Raw genomic sequence first — 21,296 nt, 5'->3', positions numbered from 1 at the left:
CACCTACATTTCAGCACAGCCCCAGCCACAAATGTACACAAAACAGCTTGTCAGGAAAAAAAACACGAGCTTAGATTGAGGAGAGGAGAACTAAACACCCCAGGCGTGATTGCCACATATGCCCAAAAGATATAATCCAGATTTGCTACTTGCCCTGGCCCTGGAAATCTTTTTTTTTTTTTTTAATTTAATAAATTAAAATCTCTTTTTGCTGCTGAGCATAATCAGCATTAGGGTGAGGGGAGGAGGGGCCTTTCCTTCCCCTGCAGGATCACACATGAAATCATCATTAGAGCAGCCTGGGACTCTCCCAGTGGCACCATGGAGTGCTGATGGCAGCAGTCCCCAACCCACACACTGCACTGGTTTCCTCCTGGCCATCTTCTTAATTAATCTCTTAGATGAACTGAAAGGCAGAAGATGCCACAGTCAGAACTTCAATCCTCTGGCTGGACAGGTCTTGGCTTGGAAGGACCACTCCTCCCAAGCCTCACAGGCTGAGCCCTGTGTGGCTGAATTTGGGGATCTGAAGGTTCAGGCGATTCCTGGACAATCCTGAAGGAGCTCAAACCATTTGGCCTTTTGTCTCCCCACATTGCCATGTTGAGCATCTGCAGAGAGCAGCCCCAGTGTCCTGCTCCAGCTCACAGGGACAGGGGACAGGCACCCACCATCCCTTGCTGTTGCTATAGAGACAGAAGCTGCTTTTCTCCACAGCTATGCTGGTTGTTTCTGATGCTGGTTGTTTCTGAGCGGTACCTTCAGCACGGCAGGTGGGAGAGAGGGATCAGGAATGTCTTGGCTTGCTGGGAGGGCAGCCATGGCTAAGGCAAGGCTCTGCCAGGCCTCTGTGTCCAAATCCACACTCATCTTGTGGGGGGTCTCCCAAAACCTCCCCTCCTGTTGCTTGGGGCACTGAAGTACTTGTGGGGAGAAGGGGCACAGGCTGCAGGGGGATGAGGAGGAAGATTCCCTGGAGAAACTCTTTGTGGGAGAAAGCCTTAGCCTATGAATCCCAGCTTACCCATGGGAATCACCCAGCTCACCTCCCCCTGCTCTCCTGCCTTGCTTTGCAACCATGTGCTGGGATGAGACCAGCTCAGCTGATCTAACCCACCGTGGCAGCTTCTGCAGGCCATGCTCTCCTGATTACACCAGCAAAGATCAGGAGCAACTCCTACAAAGCCATCCTGCCACCCTGGATATACCAAGAGAAGACAACACAAGTGCAAGGAAACCTGGACCTGCTGACACGGCTGAAGAATCATCCAATCTATTTGCAAAGGTTCAGTAAATTCTGCAGCTACAAAGTGAGAGTTTCCCACAAAGCCATGGCAGAAAAGTCATCCTCTGCTCCCTGCCCCTTCAGGAACTTGTCATCTCCAGCTACACAGTGGTGCATCACCCGCAGTCAGAGCTCAGAACATGCTGCCATCCTTGCTAGGGATGAGGATAAACTCTGCCACGTTTAATAATGCCTGGAAGGAAGAAAAAGCACCATAGCTCACTTCTTCACAGAAATCTTTGCAGGAGAAGGAGGCTGGCAAAGGAAAACCCTGATGGGAGAGTAGCACATCCCTGCTCCCACACGCAGCAGCAGGAGGGAAGCAGGACAGCACCTGCCACCCCCGCTGCTCTGCCTGCTGCTGTTCCAGCCTCCAGGGACAACCCTGAGCTCTCCCCTTTCCTCAACACACTTGGTGACAGCCCTTCCCAGGGGACAGCTCATCTGTGAGCTCCGTGGGAGGCTTGTGTTTGAAGGACATGGATGCCCTCCTTACCACGCTCCTGCTCCAGCCTCGGAGCCGGCAGTGCGGGGAGCCAGCAGCTCCCAGGGCTCGTCGCTGACATCCCAGCTGGAAACGCGTGCCAGGGATAGATTTTCTGTTTAGCTTCTTTTCATATTAATCATCAAAGAGCAACACATGTCAGCAGCTTGCAACAGTCATTAGCTGAATGTCTTCTTCTCACTAGCCCCTGTAGGAAGAGGCCTCCCAGCGTGCAGGGTGAGATGACAGCACAGGACCCAGCTGACTCCTCCCAAGCCTGGTGAATTTTTATTGAGATCCACAGGAGGACAGGGATGACAGTTCCTCTCCATTCTGCAGGATTCATCCAGTCAGGAAAGATGCTATGTCTGATAGTATCCATCACCTGCCAAGCATCAAACTGTCTTCTAGAGACAGCTAGACCACAGAGAACTGGCACATTCTGTTCAAAAGATGGGATTTTCTTATGGCAGCTGCAAGGGGGGGATCTATTTTGGAGACAGCACGTTGAGCATGACCACCAGCTGGATAAGGATCCACCAGGCTTCAAGGAGGCCATTTGTCAATAATGGGAAGAAACAGCATCATGTGTCCCTTACCAGACCAAAAACTCCTCACACACCCCCACAGAAGAGGTTTTCCTTCAGTGTCCTGAGCACCCACCTAGGCCCATCCCAACTAAAACTAAAGTTTGCATCCCCTTGGGCAGCAAGACTGCAGGACCTGCTTCATGAATGCATATCTCAAAGCCACACTGGACTTGTTTTCTCCCCTCCCTCGTGATAAGAACCAAACAGGGCAGGATTTTTATGATTATTTATTATCTGTAAAGCACCAGCAGTGTCCTGACTCTGTACAAGACACAACTGCTGGGCTCACAAAAAGAAAAAAAGCACTGTGGCCAAAATAATTTATCCTCTAAAAAGTTCACAAATGTGTTCTCAGGAAGCTCTCAGGCACTGCCCATCCTGAGGACATACCAAGGTGCCAATGTGAACCACCTAAAGAAGGCAGACATGGAGCTCATTTCTCTCATTTGTAAAGCTTAATTAGGCTGCTGTCCAAACACAGCTTGAGAATATGGCCAGAACACAGGTATGGCCCTTGATTTCTAAAACCCAATTCATTACAAGAAACTTTTTTGTTTAAAGGTGGGGAAGCGACATTAAAAAACACCACTACTCATGGAAGTTACAACTGCTTCCAACAAACAACATGTAGAAAATACTGGGAGGGGGACTCTCAAAGTATCTTCTAGTTTCCAAGTCCTCCGTGTTCACCAGATGGATATCAACATCTGACACGTGTTGGAAGACATCCATATCAATTCCACCAGCCTGAACTGCAAGTAGCCAAAAACGAAGCCGGAGAGGACATCTGTGATGTGGTGCCGTCCGATCATGACGCGGGACAGGCCCACGCAGAGGGCCCAGAGGACCAGCAGGATGCGGAGAGGGATGGCCAGGACCAGGTGGTTGAGGAAGAACTTGGAGAGCATGGCCACCCTGCTGGCATGCCCGGCGGGAAAGGCGTAGGTGTCCATGGTCAGGTAGTCCAACAGGCCAGGGCTGATGTCGTACGGGCCCTTCCGCTTGGCCAGCTTCTGCAAACCTGCCACAATCATGATATCCAGGAGCAGGGCTACAAAACAGGAGACAGAGAGGGGACAGTGAGAGACAGAAGAGTTGAGGGCAGTTTTCAAGGCGTAACATTAAAGGGTTATCATTGTCTTTAAATAAAAATTTCTGTTTGGTTCTGGCCAGATGGCCATGGTGCAGCTGTACACAACTTCCCCATCCTCATGTCTCCACCCAAATGTTGATTAACCCTCTGCCCACAGAGGAGGCAAATACCACTCTCATCATCTGGCAGAAGAGAACCCCAAACTGCAGAGGCCAGCAACCCACCTGGGGAGGAAGAGAGCAACTGGCAAAGCTAAAATTGAAACTCTTTTGGCCCCAAAACCACCACTCTGGGTGCTCCTGTTGCTGCCTCCACCTCGTGCTTTAGAAACCTTGTGCAGCAAGGTCCCTGCCTGGGGCTCTGTGCCAGGCTGACCAGGCTGCAGTGAGCAGTCTGCTGGAGGAAAGGTGCCCCACAGCACTTTCTAGTGTTGTCCCTTGTCCTCTCCCAAGCCCACCACCTCCTCCTGCCCAGAGCAGCCATGGAATCACACCATGCTGAGAGATTTCTCACCACACTGACAGATTTTACTAAGAAAAGAGCGTTAGGAGCCAGTGAGCCAAGGGGAAAGCCAAACAATAAAGAAAAATGGGCTCCCATGTTAGAAACAGCACCACAGTGTGTTGGAGGGTGGGTGACATCCTCCTAGACATCCTCCACCCATGCTTCTTCCTTTGCCAAAGCATCCAACACCCACAAGCCATTTCTTGTTTCTGCTCACCTTTTCCTCCCTGTGACTTTCTGCCTGCAAGTCACCCCGCACAGCCCCTTCCCTGTACAAATTACTGGGGGTACCACACCTCCCAGCCCCAGCAAACCCAGGCTTGTGGTGGCAGGGGCACCTGCAGCTGCAGCTCTCTACACAAAACCAACATTCCTCCTTAACAGCTTCAGGAGTGAAACCCATCAGCATTTATCTACACCACCCTCCTCCTCAGCCCACCTGCTTCGTCCCAGCCGACAGGTACTGTCATTTCTACTTCCTAGCATCAATTTTATTTCTCTTTAATCCCCTCATCTGCTTTTCCACAACCCTCCTAATTAGTCAGAGTTCTGATTTCAGCTCCCTGCAGCAATGACAAGGACATATCTGCCATCACCAGCACAGCCTGCTCCCTCAGCAGGAATGCCAGGGGCCAGTTGTTTGGTTCCCAGGCTCTGCTAAAGACCATTCCTTGAGAGCTGACAAGGCTTCAGGAGCACGGATGGGAGTGCAGTGGTGGTGGGGATGGGAAATCTTGGGAGGTAGCTCCACCTGCCTGCTCAGCACCTGGCAGGAGCTGGGAAGTGAGGAGCTGTCACAGCAGCTCTGCTCACCCACCTTCCCCGTGTGCCACCCCCAGCCACAGCACTGCTTTGGGAAGGGGCTGGTGTTTATCCTGGCCAAACCCTCTCCTTATGGGAGTCTGCTTTTCTCCCTCATCTGCAGGACATCTTGCATGGGGAAGTGGGGCAGCAGGACCTCCCTGAACCTTCTGCCCAATAGGTCATGCATGCCCTGGGGTCTCAGAGCTGTGGAGGGCACATGGAGCAGAGGAAAAGATCTGGGTACCAGCTCCTCCCTGGCATGCACAGTAGCAGGAATCAGGCTAGGCACAAAAAGCAGGAGATTGACACAGAGCAAAGGTTCATGAGTGGCACCTGAATAAAGGTGTCAAGGCTGCAGCTGGCAAGGGGCTGCAAGGAGGTCGGTCACACCAGTGGGCCTGTAGCAGTAGCAATGGGTTTAGGAGGACAAGGACAACCAGGGACTGCCCAGCTCCTGCTGGATGTGACCAGCAGGTAGGGAGAGAGCAGGGGGAGGTCTGCAGCCCACCAGGATCCCCACACTCAGCAGAGTGGTTGTCTGCAATTTGCTGATTTTTTTTATTTTTTTTTTTTTGACAAGCTGGCTGGGGAGAGAGGGGGAGGGAGGGATTTCAGGCTGTGGAGCCCTGGAGCAGCCACTCACCCTGGCTCCCTGTTAAGGTCAAATGCTGTGAGCCTGGGACTGGCTGACCATGACAGGGCTGCCCCGCTATGCAGGGCTCTGCTCATGCTGGGCTTCCTAAATCACCCCCAGCCCAACACCTCACCCCATTAAGTGACCCCCCCGCAGGCCTGATCCAGCAGATTGCTTCAGGAGATGATTTTCAGAGCTCAGCAGCTGCATTTCCCACCAGTCCCATCTCATCCTGGACGAGAACTGTGTGAAACTGAAGCTCCACGATGCTCTCTCGGGAACCCAGGCTCATCAAATTCTCAGGAACCCAGAAGCATCAGAGAGATGATGCACCAGTGCTGCCAAGAGAAAACTCTGGCCCAAGTTACTCTGCTGAAATCAGCACCAATTGCATTGCTGAGAAGCCAAGCCAGGGCTCCAGAACGAGTCTGGGCACCCCAGCAGATCCCAGTGTCTCCTGCACGGTGCTCAATACATTCCCTAGAGACCATTCCCCACCAAACCATGGATCAGCACCACAAGTGCCATGTGCTTTAGCAATGCGTGGTTTTCACCACTGCCTGTCAGTATTTTGCACTGGCAATATTTTTTTACGGTCAAAGGTGATGTCAGGGCAACTCGAGGGATGCAGGCGTGTGTGCATGGAGGTGTTCAGGGCATGGAGAGCAAGCCAAAGAGCAGTTCTAATAATCCTTTCATTCAGAAGATGAATAAAATGGGCCTTCAGTACTGCTCGCTTTGATTTTCGTCAAATGATGCACAGAAAGCAAAAAGCCTCGTTTGCCCACATTTCAAGATTGGAAAGCATGACAGCATTAAAACCAGGGGTTAATTTGCCGTTAAAAGGAAAGAAAAAACCACCGAAGATCCCTGCTCTGGTGCTTTTTCTGTCACTTCCTCCCCTTGCACTTTCCGTTCCTTTCATGGAGATTTCTTTATGAAACAGCCCCAGCAGCCAGCCCTGGCCCCTGAGGCGTGGGGGGTCCCACTGCCTTGGGGTCTCTGCTGTTCCCCTTCCCAGAGCTGAGTCTCTGCTGTTCCCTGTGCTGGATCTCTGCTGTTCACAGTGCTGGGTCTCTGCTGTTCCCAGTGCTGGATCTCTGCTGTTCCCAGTGCTGGGTCTCTGCTGTTCACAGTGCTGGGTCTCTGCTGTTCCTCTTCCTTCCCAGTGCTGGATCCCTGCTGTTCCCTGTGCTGGGTCTCTGCTGTTCCCAATGCTGGGTCTCTGCTGTTCTCCTTCCCCGTGCTGGATCTCTGCTGTTCCCTCTCCCTCTCCCTCTCCCTCTCCTCTCCCTCTGGCAGGGTGAATCAGCAGGCAGCGCTGCTGCCGGCGGTGCTGCCAAGAGCCCATCCTTCAGGAGCAGACGCAGACAGCTCCATTGCCCAGCACCCCCATCCCCAGCCCTGTTCCCTCACAATCCCATGACCCACACACCCGCCCGGACCTTGGCTCGCTTCCCTCCTCCCCTCAATGCACATCAAATCCTCCCTCTCGGGTGGGCACAGCGTCAGGCAGGGAAGGGGTTAACTTTACCACGGTCCCTCGGTGTCCCGGCTGCAGGTGGGTGTCTCTGCACTGGGGACTGCTCCTGCTGTTGAACCCCAAGCCTCTGAGCCTTGCACCTGCCACCTGCAAACCTGCAGCACCACCTTGGCTCTGTCCTTCCCCGCTGCCTCACACAGGGCCCTGCAAATCCTTCAGGCTGCCCTGACTGGAGGCTGGAGCAGACACAGCCCCAGGAGAGCCCGTGGAAGGCAGCCTGCAGCTGAGGTACAGCCTGCCCTGGCTGCTCCCTGGGGACCCTCGAGGCTGTCAAAAGCACAGCAGGCATGGCAGAGTGCCACCTGACTGAGGCTGAGATGAGAGGAGGAAGAAATTTTTATATGAAGCATGTTTTTCATCATGCCTTTCCCCCCAGAGCCAGGTAGCACTGGATTTAAACCAGAGGCATCACTGGATGTAAAATCCACGTAGAGCAGCTCTTGACCATTCTTGCTTCTTTCACACTTTTCTGAAAAAGATCAAGAATTTCCCTGTGGACCTGGTGTTAAGGGAGACAATCCTTCAGATTTCCAACACGAAATCACCCAATCCCCAAATCCTACATTAACATCTACCATTTCCTTAAAACACAAAACCAAAGAGCAAGTCTCGCCCTGCCTGTGACAATTTTAGCTTCAGAGATCACCTTGGTATTGTAAAAAGCCAACATCTGGCATCAGATGCACAGCAAATGAGCTGAAAGTGAGCCCCCTGGGCAGGAATTTTATATCTATTAATAAGGAAAGGAGAACAATTATCTGCCTTGCTCCTACCACCAAACGCTAGGAGCCCATTAGGAGAGGAGAGGTGAGCAGAGAGGAGCCCTGTGCAGGCTGGGCACAAGGACAAACCTGAACCATCATCAGCAGAACCCAAGCAGCCCCAAAGCTTGTATTTAAAAGGAATTGAGAGAGCTGGATGTCCCCTGTCACCATAAGGTCCTTTCTGTCCCCGAGGTGGCATCTCTGCTGCTGTTCCTTAAGGCAGGAAGAGGCTGAGGATGGTGTGAGCACCCTTGGGGACGTGGCCTGCTCCAGGCTGGAGGCAGGCAGCGTCTCCAGGGACGGAGGCAGATTCCAGCTGGGATGTTTATATAAACATGTTATCAAAACCACAGCTGAAAAACAACCTGGGTGCAGTTCTAGGGGCAGGGGGGGAGGAAAAGGGGAGAAAGCCAAAAAAGCTCTTGGCCTCATCTGCTCCTGCAGCCGAGATCCACGTGCCTTCACACACATGGGGCTGCTTGCACGAGGCAAGGCTGCTCTCCTGTGAGGTTGGGATCAGAAACAGTCACAAGCTGGACTCAGCCACCCAGAACCAGGGCTGAGCACATGGGGAGAGGAAATCAGGGAGGTAAGTGCCCAGGAATGAAGAGTGAGCTCATTACATGAGCTCAGGAGGCTCCCAGTGTGGGAGCAGATGGAGCAGATGTGCCTCAGACAAGATGTGCACGGAGCAGAGCCAAGCTGGGGACAACTCATTGCTTGGGCTTCAAACCCACTGTGCTGAGGCCACGTGTAGGGCCAGGACTGGCTTGGAAAATCCTGTATTGCCCAGAGTACCCACCCTCACTCAGTACTCAACTCTGGACAAACGCCACCAGTCCCAAGAAACAGTTTCTTTAGCTCCATAATTAGAATTCATAATTTTTTCCCCCCCATTTTTCTTTTTACTTACATGCCCCCTCCTACTCCTTCTGAACTTCCCAAATCTCCTGTAGGCATTAGGCTCCCTGACCTGGAAAATGAGCTGTTTGCAGCCTTATCTCGTTGACATTAATGAAAGATGCAGGTTTCAAAAGAATCTTCACCCTCTCTCCGGTGGAGTCAGTGGCAGCTCAAAGAGGTGCACTCTGGAAATGAACCCCTCAATTCCATTTTGTTCCCCAAATGTGGCACTATTGGGTGTAAGAGCTGACAAAAAGCACAGATGGCATGACACATTGAAGAGCCAATGAATCAGGCATTCTGGTGTTTGGGGGGTGAGTTATTTTTTGGCTGAACAAGCATCAGTGTGGGGTAAGTGGTCATGGGGAGGTGACAAAATGGTGGAAAGCAGAATTGTGCAATTAATTAAAATAAAAACCCACAACAACTAAAAATAGATTTGCTATATTCTAGATGATTAGAAGCAGCCCTGAGTGCAAACACAGGCTGCCTGGAGTTCTCCCCTTGGAAACACTATGCCCTGGGAGCTGGGAAATTTGTGCTCAGCATCAAATACTGAGCAGAGGCTTCACTGGGGGGCTGCACAGGCTGGGGTGAGATGCAGGCAAGAGGGGGAGCACAGTGAAAAGGGCTTGTGCTGCTGGGGGAAAAGAGCTGAGCAGCCCTGGGGATGGCTCATCTGCCTCCCAAAAGGGCTCTGACAGCTTGAAATGCTCCTGTACCCCATGGCAGCAGCACGGGTACCATCAGCACATCCCAGAACCACACACAGCAGCACCTACAGCACTGTATGGGATGAGCTGGAGGAAGAAAAGTGCCTTGGGCTGAGGAGCAGCAGCATGGCCCAGCCTTTGGCTCGGCCTCAGTGCTCTTTGGGCTTGGAGTTCCACCCCACTGCTGTCCAAGAGGCCAACTGGCAAAAAAAAAAAATTAAAAAAAAAAAATTTAAAAGGGTCTGATTCTGTGATGCTCAGGGCGTTCCCAACCATCACACCTCCTAGTGTGGACCTAGATCAGGTACATCTGCCAGCATCCCTGTACCCATGGAAATGGTTCTCTGTTCCAGGTTCAAGCATGGAGGTTTCCTCAAAGTGGAGGAAAAAAGGAGAGTTCCATCTGGTTTCCCTCTCTCCCACCCCACCCTCCACCAGCCCTGATCTGGAGCAGGAGACCTGGCGGGCTCTCCCTGCCTGCTGCTCCTCCCAACAGCTCACCTCGCTCGCCCACCTTCCTCCTCCCGGCCGCTGCTCCCGTCAAGGCGCGTTAGAGGCAGCCACGCTCGCCCATTTCCCGGGAGCTCCCTTCGGGCTCAGCCCGGCTCTGCTTCTCCAGCTCTGCCTGGGCGAAACCGCCCCTGTCCCCTCCGAGCTGCAGGCAGGGCACTGGGAAGTTGTTCCCGGAGTGACAGACAGAAGGAATGACTCATTTCCCATGTTTATTCCCCCTCTTCCCATTCAACAGCCCTCGCACTTCTTTTCTCTTTTGCTCTGCGTTCAGGCTCTGAACCTTTCGCTGTTTGCTCTGCGAGGGTTGGATCCAGCTCGAGGGTTGGATTCCAGCTCGCTGCACATTCCCCAAGGGCTGCACTCTGATGCCTGCAGGGCTCACAGCATCCCCAGCAGCCCGCCAGGACCTGAGCAAATCGCTGCTGCCTGGTACCGAGGGGCTGATCAGACCCTGGCAATACCCCAGTGCCTGCTCCAGCCACAGTCAGACGAGTCCCAGCCTGTCCCTGAGTGTCCTTTATCCAAGGGACACTGCAGGCTGCCCTGCAGGGAGCAGGACACACTGTGTAGAGGAAGCAGGCAGGAAGGGGGGCAGGGAAGCCGGGAGAGCTGGGCACTGCTGGCTGCTCAGAGATGCCTGAGCTCATCAGCTCTGAAGGGATGAAGGCTGAGCACAGCACCCACCGAAGGACCACGGACTTCAGCTGCTGTATCTGGGCAGAACAGAGGCAGATTAGCAGCCTGGAGTGATAAAGAGGAATGTTTAATGCCAGGCTGGACCTGTGTCCAAATGCTGGATGCAGGGGCATCTGTCTTGTTCCCTCTGCCTGGCACCTTCCATGGGTCACTCGTGTTGGGTTATTTGGCATTGAAATGTTTCCACCTCACTGGGCAGACGTGCTGCTGGCTCAGTGAGACCTTGGTGGGCACTGGCAGGGCTGGGAGGGGAGCAGGACAGCAGCTGAGCCCCCTCCATGTGCCAGGCTGTCCAAGGAGGGATGGTTCCACAGGGCACCAGCTCCCCAGCTGCTCTACCCATCCTTGATGGAATCTCCTCTGCCCTGCCTGGCTCAGGAAATCCCTGCTCTCACAGTGCAGGAATGAAAGGGGAAAAAATAGACACATTTGGCCCCAAACCATCTCTGGGGCTCTGGGCTGAGCAATCTCTGCTGCAAACAGACTGATCCATCTGCTGTGCAGCTCCCCGGCCTCTCTGCTGGGTCTGGGCTGCCCTGAGGCTCGACAGGATCAGCTCCTCTGCACTGCCTGGGCATCTCATCTACCCCGTGACCTTTACCAGCACCAGGCTGCACTGTCTGGGTTTTTCATCACAGAGCCTCCAAAGAGAAGCACAACAATACCTGAAGCACGTCAGTATTGTTAGAACAGGGTCGCTGGGGTCTCGAGGGGCTTGGTGAAGGCATTTCTTTCTCTCTCTCCTTCCTAATCCACCAATTTCTTACAAATCTGGTCTTGCTTGGAAGCTACCACAGAGTTCTGACCATATATATGTATTTAGAATTTTCTTTCTCAGGGGATCTGCAGGGACTGTGCTTCAGAATATCATGGCTTGGTTCCTGGTCAGAGTAAAGCTATGTCAATGTTCAGGAAGAAGGCTGAACACAGCAAGAGCTTCCTCCTTGCTGACCTCCAGGAATGGAGAAGCCACCCTGGGCTCCCTCCTTTCCTCCTTCTGTGGCATTCACCCATCCCCAGCCTGCCACTGCTCATGATACATCCACAGCCTGAGGCAGGGCTGTAATGGGATAAATGCTTAGTGACAGCACCAAAGAGCCATCCTGCCCCTCCAAGGGGATGCAGAGCCAGCTGCAGATGGCTGAGCACTGGGACCAGTGTCACTGAGACTGCAAGCAAAGAGAGGACATGGGCTTTCTCTTCTCCTAGTCTGGATACCTGCTCCAGAGAGCAGAACCAGTTCCTGGTGCTTCAAACCAAGCACAAACACAATTTTATGTGCAAGGATGACCCAAGCAGGTGCTTCCCAACAGCAAAGGCACCTAGCTGGTGGCAAATAACCAAACACAGCAATGGTTTGGCTGTAAACACAAAAGAGGGGCCTCACAGGAGTGACCACTTTGGGTGGGCAAACATTTTCCATCCCCAGGGACCACATTCCATCCCCGCTGCAGTGAGAAGGTGCCTGGACCTGCAAAGACCATCAGCTTAACGAGATCAATCTGTTTAACTTAATAAATAGGAGGTGAAGAAATTACTTGAGCACTATCCAAAACACTGAAAGGCGGAAGAGATGTTGGCTGAAAGAGCTGTTCAGCTGGAGAGGGAAGGGTAGGGAGACACAGTGAAGGGAAGAGTCCAACTAAAAGCACTTGTGAGAATCCCTACCACTGCAGTAATACAGAAATGGCTCTGACGAGTTCACCCTCACTTGTAACTGCACATCAGATTGAGTGTTTGGGTTTTTTCCTTTAACAAATTGAACAGGAATAAATTAAGGGATGTGCTACAGCCTGTATTTTGCCGTGGGTTAGATCGATGATCCAAATGTTCTTTGCTGGCTTTGCAGTCAATGAATCACTAAATTTGGATCCACATCCTCACCAGATGGATCAGAACCAGAAACCAAGGTATTGCTGCCCCCAGGGTTTAATGGAATTTCTGTCTGGTTCTGAAGCAGATCTGGGCATTTTACTGGAAGTTTTAGAACTGCTTTCCCCCTGAAAGCCCAGCTGCAAAGTTCAAATTACTTTCTAAGCACCTTCCCACAAAATCCTTGTGATTGCAGAGAAAAGCTGCAATAGTCCTAAAAGTTCCAACACTGGCAGACAAGTAAAAGGAACTTTGTAACTGGGGGATTTCCCAAGTTATGATTTTCTCAATTTATCCAAAGGGTCGTGGACCTTCTCCCTGACTTTTGCTCAGCCAGGGCTGGTGATGCTGAGACAGTCTTCCTGAAAGCATGTCCTGGCAGAGGGATTTTTACAGTGGGCACAGATATCTGGTTTCTTCCATCTTTTCAGTAACAGGCTGTGTGTGCTTCTCTGGCTGTTTGGCATTTGCTGGAAAAGACAACTGTGAGAAGGGGAATCAATAAATTCCATCACAGATGACAAACATGGAGAGAAAACATTGCTTGGGGTTGCTAATCAGCATCTGCAGTGGGGATGGATGGAGCATCCCAGGGTCAGACCTGAAATGCCCCCACATGTGTTGGCAAAGCCCCTGGCAGGAGCTCCTCCTCCATCTGCAGTGGTGCTCCTGCCAGGTTCCCAGTCCCCTTTCAGCAGTCTCCTCGCCTTGGAAGCCTGATTGCAAATCCTAAACAAGTGCTCTATGATGGGCTGGCTCCCTGCCCAGAGACTGCATCAGAAATTCTGCTTGATGTATCAAACCCTCAGCAAGCCGGGGGAAGGGAGGAGAGCCCGGGGAGTACGGAAGGGGTGCCACAGACAACCCCAACTTCCTGGCTTCCCTCTTCCAGCAGGGAAGCACCAGGAGCTTCCCCTCCCTTTGGCCTGTGCCTAAACAGGAGAGCTTTTCACCACGTCCTGGTGGGTTTGAACCACAGGAAAGCAGCAGCAAGAGGGACCAAGGATGCCAGATGCAGCAGAGGTGCCATGACCTTCCTGTCTACACAGGACCCCACTTCTCTTGGGACCTGTCGAGGTCCACCAGCCCCAGGCTCCCAGCCAGGCTCCTTCTCCAGCAGCAGTGCAGATATCACAGCAGCTACTCAGAGACTCAGAGTTTCTGACTGCAAGCTTAAATATCAGCCCAAGGCCACTCTCACAGCAGAGATCTCCTCCTCCAGAAGCTCTGACAAGAGAGGCTGAGGGCACTTGGCCAGTCCCACCAGTCAGTGCTGTCTTTTCAGAGGGAGCAGTGGAGCTCTTTGGGAATTGCCAGACCTATGGAACTGGCCCTTCACACCAATTAACTATTTCCTGCCTTGGCAGAGGGAGAGGAGGGGTGGGAGGAGTGTGTCTAGGCAAGGATGCAAGACTCCAGAACTCCCAGCTTGTCCCTGGACACCACGCTGGAGCTCAGGAGACCTGGAGATGTGGGTGGTGATGCAGGGATGAGCTCTCCCAGCCACCACTCCATGAAGTTAGAACATGACCCTGAGGTGGCTTTGCATTTGTCCTCCTCATATAGCAACAGAAGGGTGAGAAAACCTTCCTTGTTTTTAAGCCAAAAGGGGCATTAGGTCTTTGCAAGGATCTCAAATATTTTGGAGTCAAAGTGGTCGGTTTTCAGGCTCCAACTCCGTCAGAGGCTCTTGGATCAAGAGACATCTGGAGCTGTGCTGGTCGCTGTTAGTCACCTCCTATTTCATCCTCGTGCCCTTTTAAGTGGATCTTCTCTTCCCAGGAGGGGCTGACCCCGGCTCCAGGAGCCCCTGCAAGATCTGCTGATGTCGGGCTCCGCATCACGCTGGAGCTATTCTGGCTTCTTCCCTGCCACGGCCTCCCCCCATGAGATGTCACAGCACCAGGACAGTCTCCTCCAAAGGCACAGGGGAGAAAAGGCAGCTACCACTGTGCTTTTCAAGCCAGTCCAGGTCAGTTTTCACCCTCTGTGAAGGATGAACTTGTGAAAAAATCCCCAAAACCTGAGGCCGCGGTTGCTGAGCTGTATCACGTCACAGTCAGCCCCTGCAGACAGGACGTCCCTTTCCTGTGAAATAAAGTGTGACTGTGACTGTGAAATAAAGTGTCCCTACGGCCCCTGAAAATGCTCCCTGACAAGAAAGGGTCTAAATCCAGTGTTTTCAATTTCTCCTACCAACCAAAAGTGGGATTGCTGAGTTTTTAGGGAGGGTGAAACACCAGGGTGGGTCACAGCCAGATGAGAGGGTAATTAGTCATAATGAAAAAGAGGATAACTGGACCCTGTGCCAAAGGCAGAAGAGCAAGAAGAGCAAGTTCCTCATGTATATGTGGCCTGGGCAGGCTGGGGCCAGGATCTAAGGCAAGTCACAGCTAGAGCTCATCCTGGTCACTGGTGGGACATCAAGGTGGGATGGGCCCTGCACAGTGGAGAAGCCAAACCCTTCAACACATCTCAATCTCCAGAAACAGGGACACTGACCACCACCATGCCAGGAAGGACTAGCAGGAGAGCCAGAGGCATCCCACACAGCCTACACAGCCTCTGGGTCAAATTAGCACATGGAAACGGGGACAGCAGCAAGAAAGGTACCCAAGGGAAGGAGGATGTGAGAGCAAACTGCAGCAGGGAAGGTGACAGGACCCTGTCACGTGGAGCCTGGTCAAGAAAGTGGCAACTCCTCAGGAGTTGATCCAGATATTAGAGACTAATATCTTTATGATACCCTATCAAACACCAAGGCAGATGACCACAGATGAAATAAAAGACAGCACTGCTGGTATCCACCCTCCCACCACAGACACTGCCCTGGTCTGCCTGGACAACCCTGCCCCACGCAGCACCAGGGGCCTGTCCCTGCTCCATGGCTGTCCCCAGCCACCACGGATACTCCATCCCTCTCCAACACCTTCTTGTGACCTCCGTCACCCCCAGCACCTGGGACTAGCAGTGCCAAGAAGTGCAGCATTTCCCTAAAGGTCACTCCCTGCTTCCCGACCACTTCTGCCGCTGGGAGCAGCCAGAGGAGGAGTCCCAGCGCTGCTGTCCCTTGTGAGGAGGGCTGGGCTTTCCCAGCAGGGAGGGAGGTTTGCCACTCACCTAGCAGCAGGTTCATGAGGACCTCTTGGCCTGCCAGCGTGCTGCTCTTCACCAGGCAGATGAGCGTACCCGCGATCCAGGGGATGCCGTGCCCCGTTATCCCCAGGAGGTTGATCATGGAGCGGGCACCTCCCCAGGAGGAGGCTCTGCTGGCACACACTCCCAGCCTCTTGGACATGCAGATATCGATGGCCAGCAGCGAGTTGAAGGCGATTCCCTTGAAGGAGGGGTTGAGCTGCATGCAATCCTCCTCGGGCAGCTGCTGCGACTGCCTCCGCTCCTTGGGGCTGGTGCTCTGGGCACCGGCTGCCCCGGCCTGGCTGCTCTGCTTCCTGCTGGAGCTCCTGCTCTCCTGGTTCCCCTTCAAGGGCTGGTTCAGCGAGAGGAACTCAGCCCTGTTGAGGACATTGTTCCTGTCTCTGGCCCTGGAGCGTGCCTGGGATGCTGGCATTGCAGTCTCTCTTTAACGCAACCTGCTTTGCAAATACCGGGAAGGAGAGCAATCCCTCTTCTCCCTGCAGAAAGCTTCCCCCACTCCCACCCTCACGAGCTGTGAATTTGGGAAGCTACAAAGGTTCCCCTCTGTTGCAGTTGCCCCCAGCACAGACTGCAGCTGTTAAATATAGAGTAAGGAATGCACATGGCTGTTTACTTCATGGGCCTAGCAAGCTTGGAAGGAAAATTAATGCCAGGCTTGGCAGCCACTCCAGTGCCAGGGAAAAAGGTTGGACAGCCAATAGATATGAAGAAGAGGAGGGAAAAACATTGTGCCAAAGGTTGGTTGCTTCTGGCCTGGTCTATTTAAATCTTCCAATTGCTTATTCCCCTGGGCTGCAAGGGAAACTGGGAAACGTAGTTCTTTTTGTGCTGCAATTCACATTTCAGTACCAGAGCCAGAGCTGGAGATGATGGCATCCCCCTCCTCAGGGCACCCCGTGGGGGGCTGTGCTGCCTGGTTTAGCAGCACCAAGACCAGGTGTCTCTCAGGCACTTCCCCTCAAGGGGCTTTCCCCCAAATCTTCCTGATTAATCTGTTCTCCACTTCCCTCCCCATGCCTGGGCACCATCAATACCCCCCTGGCACAGATGCCTTTCAAAGCACCCCTAAGCCCATCCTCCCTGCCCGCTCAGGGTGCACCCTGGCGTGCCTTCCATCACTCACCCCGTTCCTGGAGAAGGAGAAGCATCACCTGCCTCCTGATTAGCCAGGAAGGAGCTGCTGCTGAATTCCCATCCTCCTGCGTGGCCTCGATAGCGCACGTGTCCCCTCCGTGTCACCAGCACAGCACAGCCCGAGCTGAAAGCAGGTGACAGAAAGCAGGTGACAGAAAGCAGGTGACAGCCAGTGCCCGTGGCCCCCGAAAGCAGCACAGCCACTGGCCCCAGCAGCACGGGCAGGAGGAAGGCTCTGCCAGGCCCCAGGGAGGACAGGGAGCACCGCTGTCCCTCCTGCCACGCACGCTGTGCTCCATCGCTGCCACCTCCCACCTCCCCATGCAGCTGGGACCGACCCCTGAGACATCCATGCACCCGGGAGCATCCCCTGGCAGCCTGCAGCTCCACTTCCCGGGGCTGAACCATCACCCTGAGCAGCAGCTGAGTGTGCCTGAGCCTCCAGCACCTCTGGGAGAGACCACCCATGTCAGCTCAGGGTGACAGCCCAGCTGCAGCACCCCCTGAGCCAGGTCACTGCACTGCCAGCACCACCCCCAGGCTCCAGGAACAGGATTATTCCTATGCAAGTAGGTTGGAAATCCCCCATGGATGGAGAATTGAAGGTGGATATTACACCGAGGAGCAGAACAGCCACGTCTCTCGGTGCCAGTGGCATTTGTCTGCACAACTGTCCTGTTACAGAGGTCAGTGGGTGCACAGGTAACCCTGGGAACTGGGCACCCAGCTGTCTTTAAAGGTCTTGTCCAAACTTCACCGGGGAGTTTAAGTGCTAAATGAAAGGTGGTTCTTAGGTTTCCAAAAATAATAACACAATTTTTACATTTTCTTTGCACTTTTATACATAGCTCTCAAAATTCCCTCATGAACTGTGCTCCCAGGCTGTGCACATCTGACTAGACCATCCAGGTGGCAGCAGTGCTTGGACAAGCAAGGAATATAATATACATCAATTTATTTTTGGAACTTATCTCTGGTCAAGGGAGGTGATTCTGCCCCTCTGCTCTGGTGAGAACCCACCTGGAGCGTTGCATCCAGCTCTGGGGTCCCCAGCAGGAAGGACAAGGACCTGGAGTGAGTGCACAGGAGGCCATGGAGATGCTCCAGGGGCTGAAGCTGCTCTGCTCTGAAGCCAGGCTGGGAGAGCTGGGGGTGTTCAGCCTGGAGGAGAGAAGGCTCCAGGGAGACCTTATTGCTCCTTCCAGTGCCTAAAGGGGCTCCAGGAGAGCTGGAGATGGAGTGACAGGACTGGCTTCACACTGACAGAGAGCACGGTTAGAGGGAATATTGGGAAGATATTTTGTACAATGAGGCTGCTGAGGCCCTGGCACAGGTTCCCAAAGAAGCTGTGGCTGCCCCATCCCTGGAAGTTTTCAAGGACAAAGTTGGACAGGGCTAGGAGCAGCCTGGGATAGTGGAAGGTGTCTCTGCCAATGGCTGGGGGGTTGGACTAAATGACCTTTAAAGGTCCCTTCCAACCCAAACCATGTGATTCTGTGATCCCAGTGGGAAGAAGAGCTTGTTCCCTCCTCAGGCATCCTTACCCAGCCCATAAAACACAACCTGTCCTGGCTCAGGTACCACGTGGGGCTGTGGCTGCCCTTAAATCACAGAGGAGTTGTCACATCACCAACACCCAGCAGCTCCTGCCTGATCCCTGGCTGTGCTGCCACTACCAGGGCAGCCAGCAGCCCATCCCTACCTGCCTGCCCTCACCCCACTGCCCAGCATGTGGGAAATCTCAGCCTACCTGACATGGGCCAGGCAGAGAACCATCAGCACTGCTTCCACCTGGCTGTAACCATCACCTCCCAGTGCCTGGCCTCCTGGATTTTCCCACTCACTGCAAATGTGGGGCTCTGCAAATATCAGTGGGCAGAGGGATAAAGGCACTGGTGGCCAGGACCCTGCAGAAACAGCGAGACTCCTGCCCAGTCTGGTGCTGGGGATGCTGAGCTGCAACAGAACGTGTTCCTCAGGAGCTGTCAGGGGTTAAAAAATACCTTGAAAGCCCTGGGAGTGAATTTAATCTGGTGCCTGTCTCTTCTGCTGATGCTGATATGAGGGAATTTCTCTGCCTCAGCCTCCCCATGAGACTCCAGCCTTGCACTCCAGCCCCAGTCCTGAGCAGGAAGGGATTGGAGGAGAAAGGGCAGCGTGGGGTGGATGCAGGGCCAGCAAAACCCGTGTCAGTGGTGGAGTGGGAAAGGAAAACTGCCTGGTCTCTCCTGCAGCAGGGTGAGCTGTCACTGACAGTCCCAGCTGGAGAAACTGAGCTTGGAAGGGAAAAATCCCTGATCCCACTGAGGCCACGACAAGCCCCATCCTGCAAACCGAACCCAGGCGTTTATAAATATCCCTGTAGACAGGCTCCCTGCTCCGGCGGGGCTATTCCAGTCCTGACACACGATCCGCAGGGCTCATCCAGCACCTGGGAGAACGCCCAGACAGACAGACAGACAGACAGCCAGACAGACAAACCCGGCATGCCCCCCGTGCCCAGCCCGGGCTGTGCCCAGCCCTGCAGCGCTGCTCGCCCCGGGGCTGCCGGCCACAATTCCCCGCACAGCCGCGGGGCCAGGCAAACCTCGCTGGGATGCGGGTGGGACAGGAGCGACAGCGCCATCCCCTCTCTCTGCCTCCCAACCTCTGCCGGCAGCTGGCCAAAGAAGCAGCGCTTGTAGCCAAAGTGCAGCCAGCAAACCCTGCACGGGATCCTTCTAGGGACAAAAATATAAATATAAATATAAATATAAATATAAATATAAATATAAATATAAATATAAATATAAATATAAATATAAATATAAATATAAATATAATAACTGGGTGGGATGTGCTAATGCCTTAATCACTCACAGCGGCGTGACAGAGACAGGCACGACCAAAACCCAACAAAAACTCCAGCTGAAGAGCTGATTTAATTAGAACGAGATAATGCAATTTCCTAGTTGACCAGAGCACCAGAGACAGCCAAGTTGAAGCAAGACCTGGCTGAAGCTTCAGTGAAACTAGAGTCGCAGAATATGCAGTTTCACCAGACTCATGATGCTCTGGGAAACTGTGACAAGCTTGTTTGAAAAGTGTGAAAGAGTCTTGGAAATGTCAAAGGATTTCAGCACCTTCTGGAGGCTGCTGGATATTTCATTCGGAAGATGCTAATTTCATTCTTCCTGGTACTACATGATAGTAAGTGGCTTGTAACTTGAGCAGGTTCTTAGTGTTTCTGTCACAGGACTAGTGACTAAATTGTGCCTCTCACAGCAACTGGGAAGTTTAAAATAAATATTCCTCAATGCTTCGAGACACACATGAGGAGGAAAAACATGACAATAAACTGTGTTTTTTCCACTTGCTGTGAGTGGAAATGAGCAAATCTGCCTCCCCTCGTCCTGTGACCTTTGCTTGTTAGGATCACCTGGTAGCTCAGGTCTCTCCTGCCTGCTAAGGGCTAATCCAGCCTGCTGAGAGTGCAGGGTGCGAAGGACTAAAATACATTTACAGCAGCTCTGTGCTGCTGTGCCACACCACAAGCAGCACCAGCAATAAGATTTTTACCTCGTTTCCTCAGGTTTCCTATTTAGAAACAAGTGACACTCACTCAGCTGATGAGCTGATGTCCATCAGCTATTGCTGAAACGCCAAAAATTTCACCTCCCCTGGTGCTCAGATCCTCAGCCAGCTGATGGCCAGCAGCACCAGCTGGCAACATTACCCCTAAAACTGCCTGTAATAGAAGTTTACAACTTTCCTGCAATCCACTGCTGCCTCAGACATTTCTCACTCCCTGTTCCAGCTGCTCCCAAGTCCCACTGCTGCTACGGAGAGCTTTACATTATTCCTTGCTGGAATCACAGTCCGTCCAACCTAGGGCTACAGGTTCTGCAAACAGGGAAATCTTCCCCTCTGGTGCCCTTTGGTTGGTACCAAATCGACCCAGCACGCTCCAACCGGGAGAGAAAAATCTTAATCCGAAAACCCAAGAAAAAGCACATTGCAGTGAAATTAAAAGATAATAATAATAATAATAATAATAATAATAATAATAATAATAATAATAATAATAAAGGGGGGTGGGGGGGAAGGTGTTTCTAAAATAAAAAAAAAACTACATTACCCACAATTCACGGACATGTGGGAGGAAATGCTGGGTTTTTTTGTTTTTTTTTTTTTGCAAAGGAGGTTTAGCTTCAACAGCTGCAGTTTAAAAGCGAAATGCAGGGGGAGGGATGGGACTGGGGGAAGGAGGGAGGACAGGGCGGCGGGGGGGCCCGGAGCCGCAGCCGGGGCCGCCGGAGCCGCGGGCATGCGGCGCTCCCTGCCCGGGCAGCCGGCGGCACGCCCGGGGGCAGCGAGGGGCTGCGAGCGAGTTCCCGCAAAGTTTGACCCCGTTGCCTTTTTGATGCCGCGGGAGCCCCCCCGCAACCCCCGGCGAGGCTGAGCCCCGGGGCCGGCGCCGTCCCCGGGTGCGTGAATGTATTGCGGGAGAGGAAGCCTGCGGCAGCCGGGAGGCGGAGGCACCGATCCTGCTCCGCTCACCTCCCCGGGCAGCCAGCAAAGAGGAGAAGGGGGGAAAAAAAAAAACAACCCCAAAAAAACCACCCA

The 21,296-nt window shown here is 53.1% G+C and overlaps 1 protein-coding gene across 2 annotated transcripts; it reads right to left on the bottom strand.

The window, feature by feature from the left end:
• Positions 1–2,570: 2,570 nt before the first annotated feature.
• PLPP7 (phospholipid phosphatase 7 (inactive)) lies at positions 2,571–16,818 on the bottom strand. 2 transcript variants are annotated; one of them, XM_021543513.4, is made up of 3 exons: positions 16,681–16,818; positions 15,519–15,991; positions 2,571–3,410 (listed from the first exon to the last, which is right to left on the bottom strand). In XM_021543513.4, the coding sequence occupies exons 2-3, from the start codon at positions 15,967–15,969 to the stop codon at positions 3,046–3,048; spliced, it is 816 nt and encodes a 271-aa protein (XP_021399188.1). In that variant the 5' UTR covers positions 15,970–15,991; positions 16,681–16,818; the 3' UTR covers positions 2,571–3,045. The 2 variants fall into 2 exon arrangements, with proteins under 2 accessions (XP_021399188.1, XP_021399187.1); XM_021543512.3 differs by lacking the exon at positions 16,681–16,818 and having other exon boundaries at positions 15,519–16,127.
• Between the last annotated feature and the right edge of the window lie 4,478 nt (positions 16,819–21,296).

The sequence above is a fragment of the Lonchura striata genome, chromosome 17 (genome assembly GCF_050655825.1).
Source record: "Lonchura striata isolate lonStrDom1 chromosome 17, ASM5065582v1, whole genome shotgun sequence".
NCBI classification, from domain to species: Eukaryota; Metazoa; Chordata; class Aves; order Passeriformes; family Estrildidae; genus Lonchura; species Lonchura striata.
The sequence above is the reverse complement of the archived record's forward strand: the minus strand, read 5'-3'. Positions and strand labels throughout refer to the sequence as shown.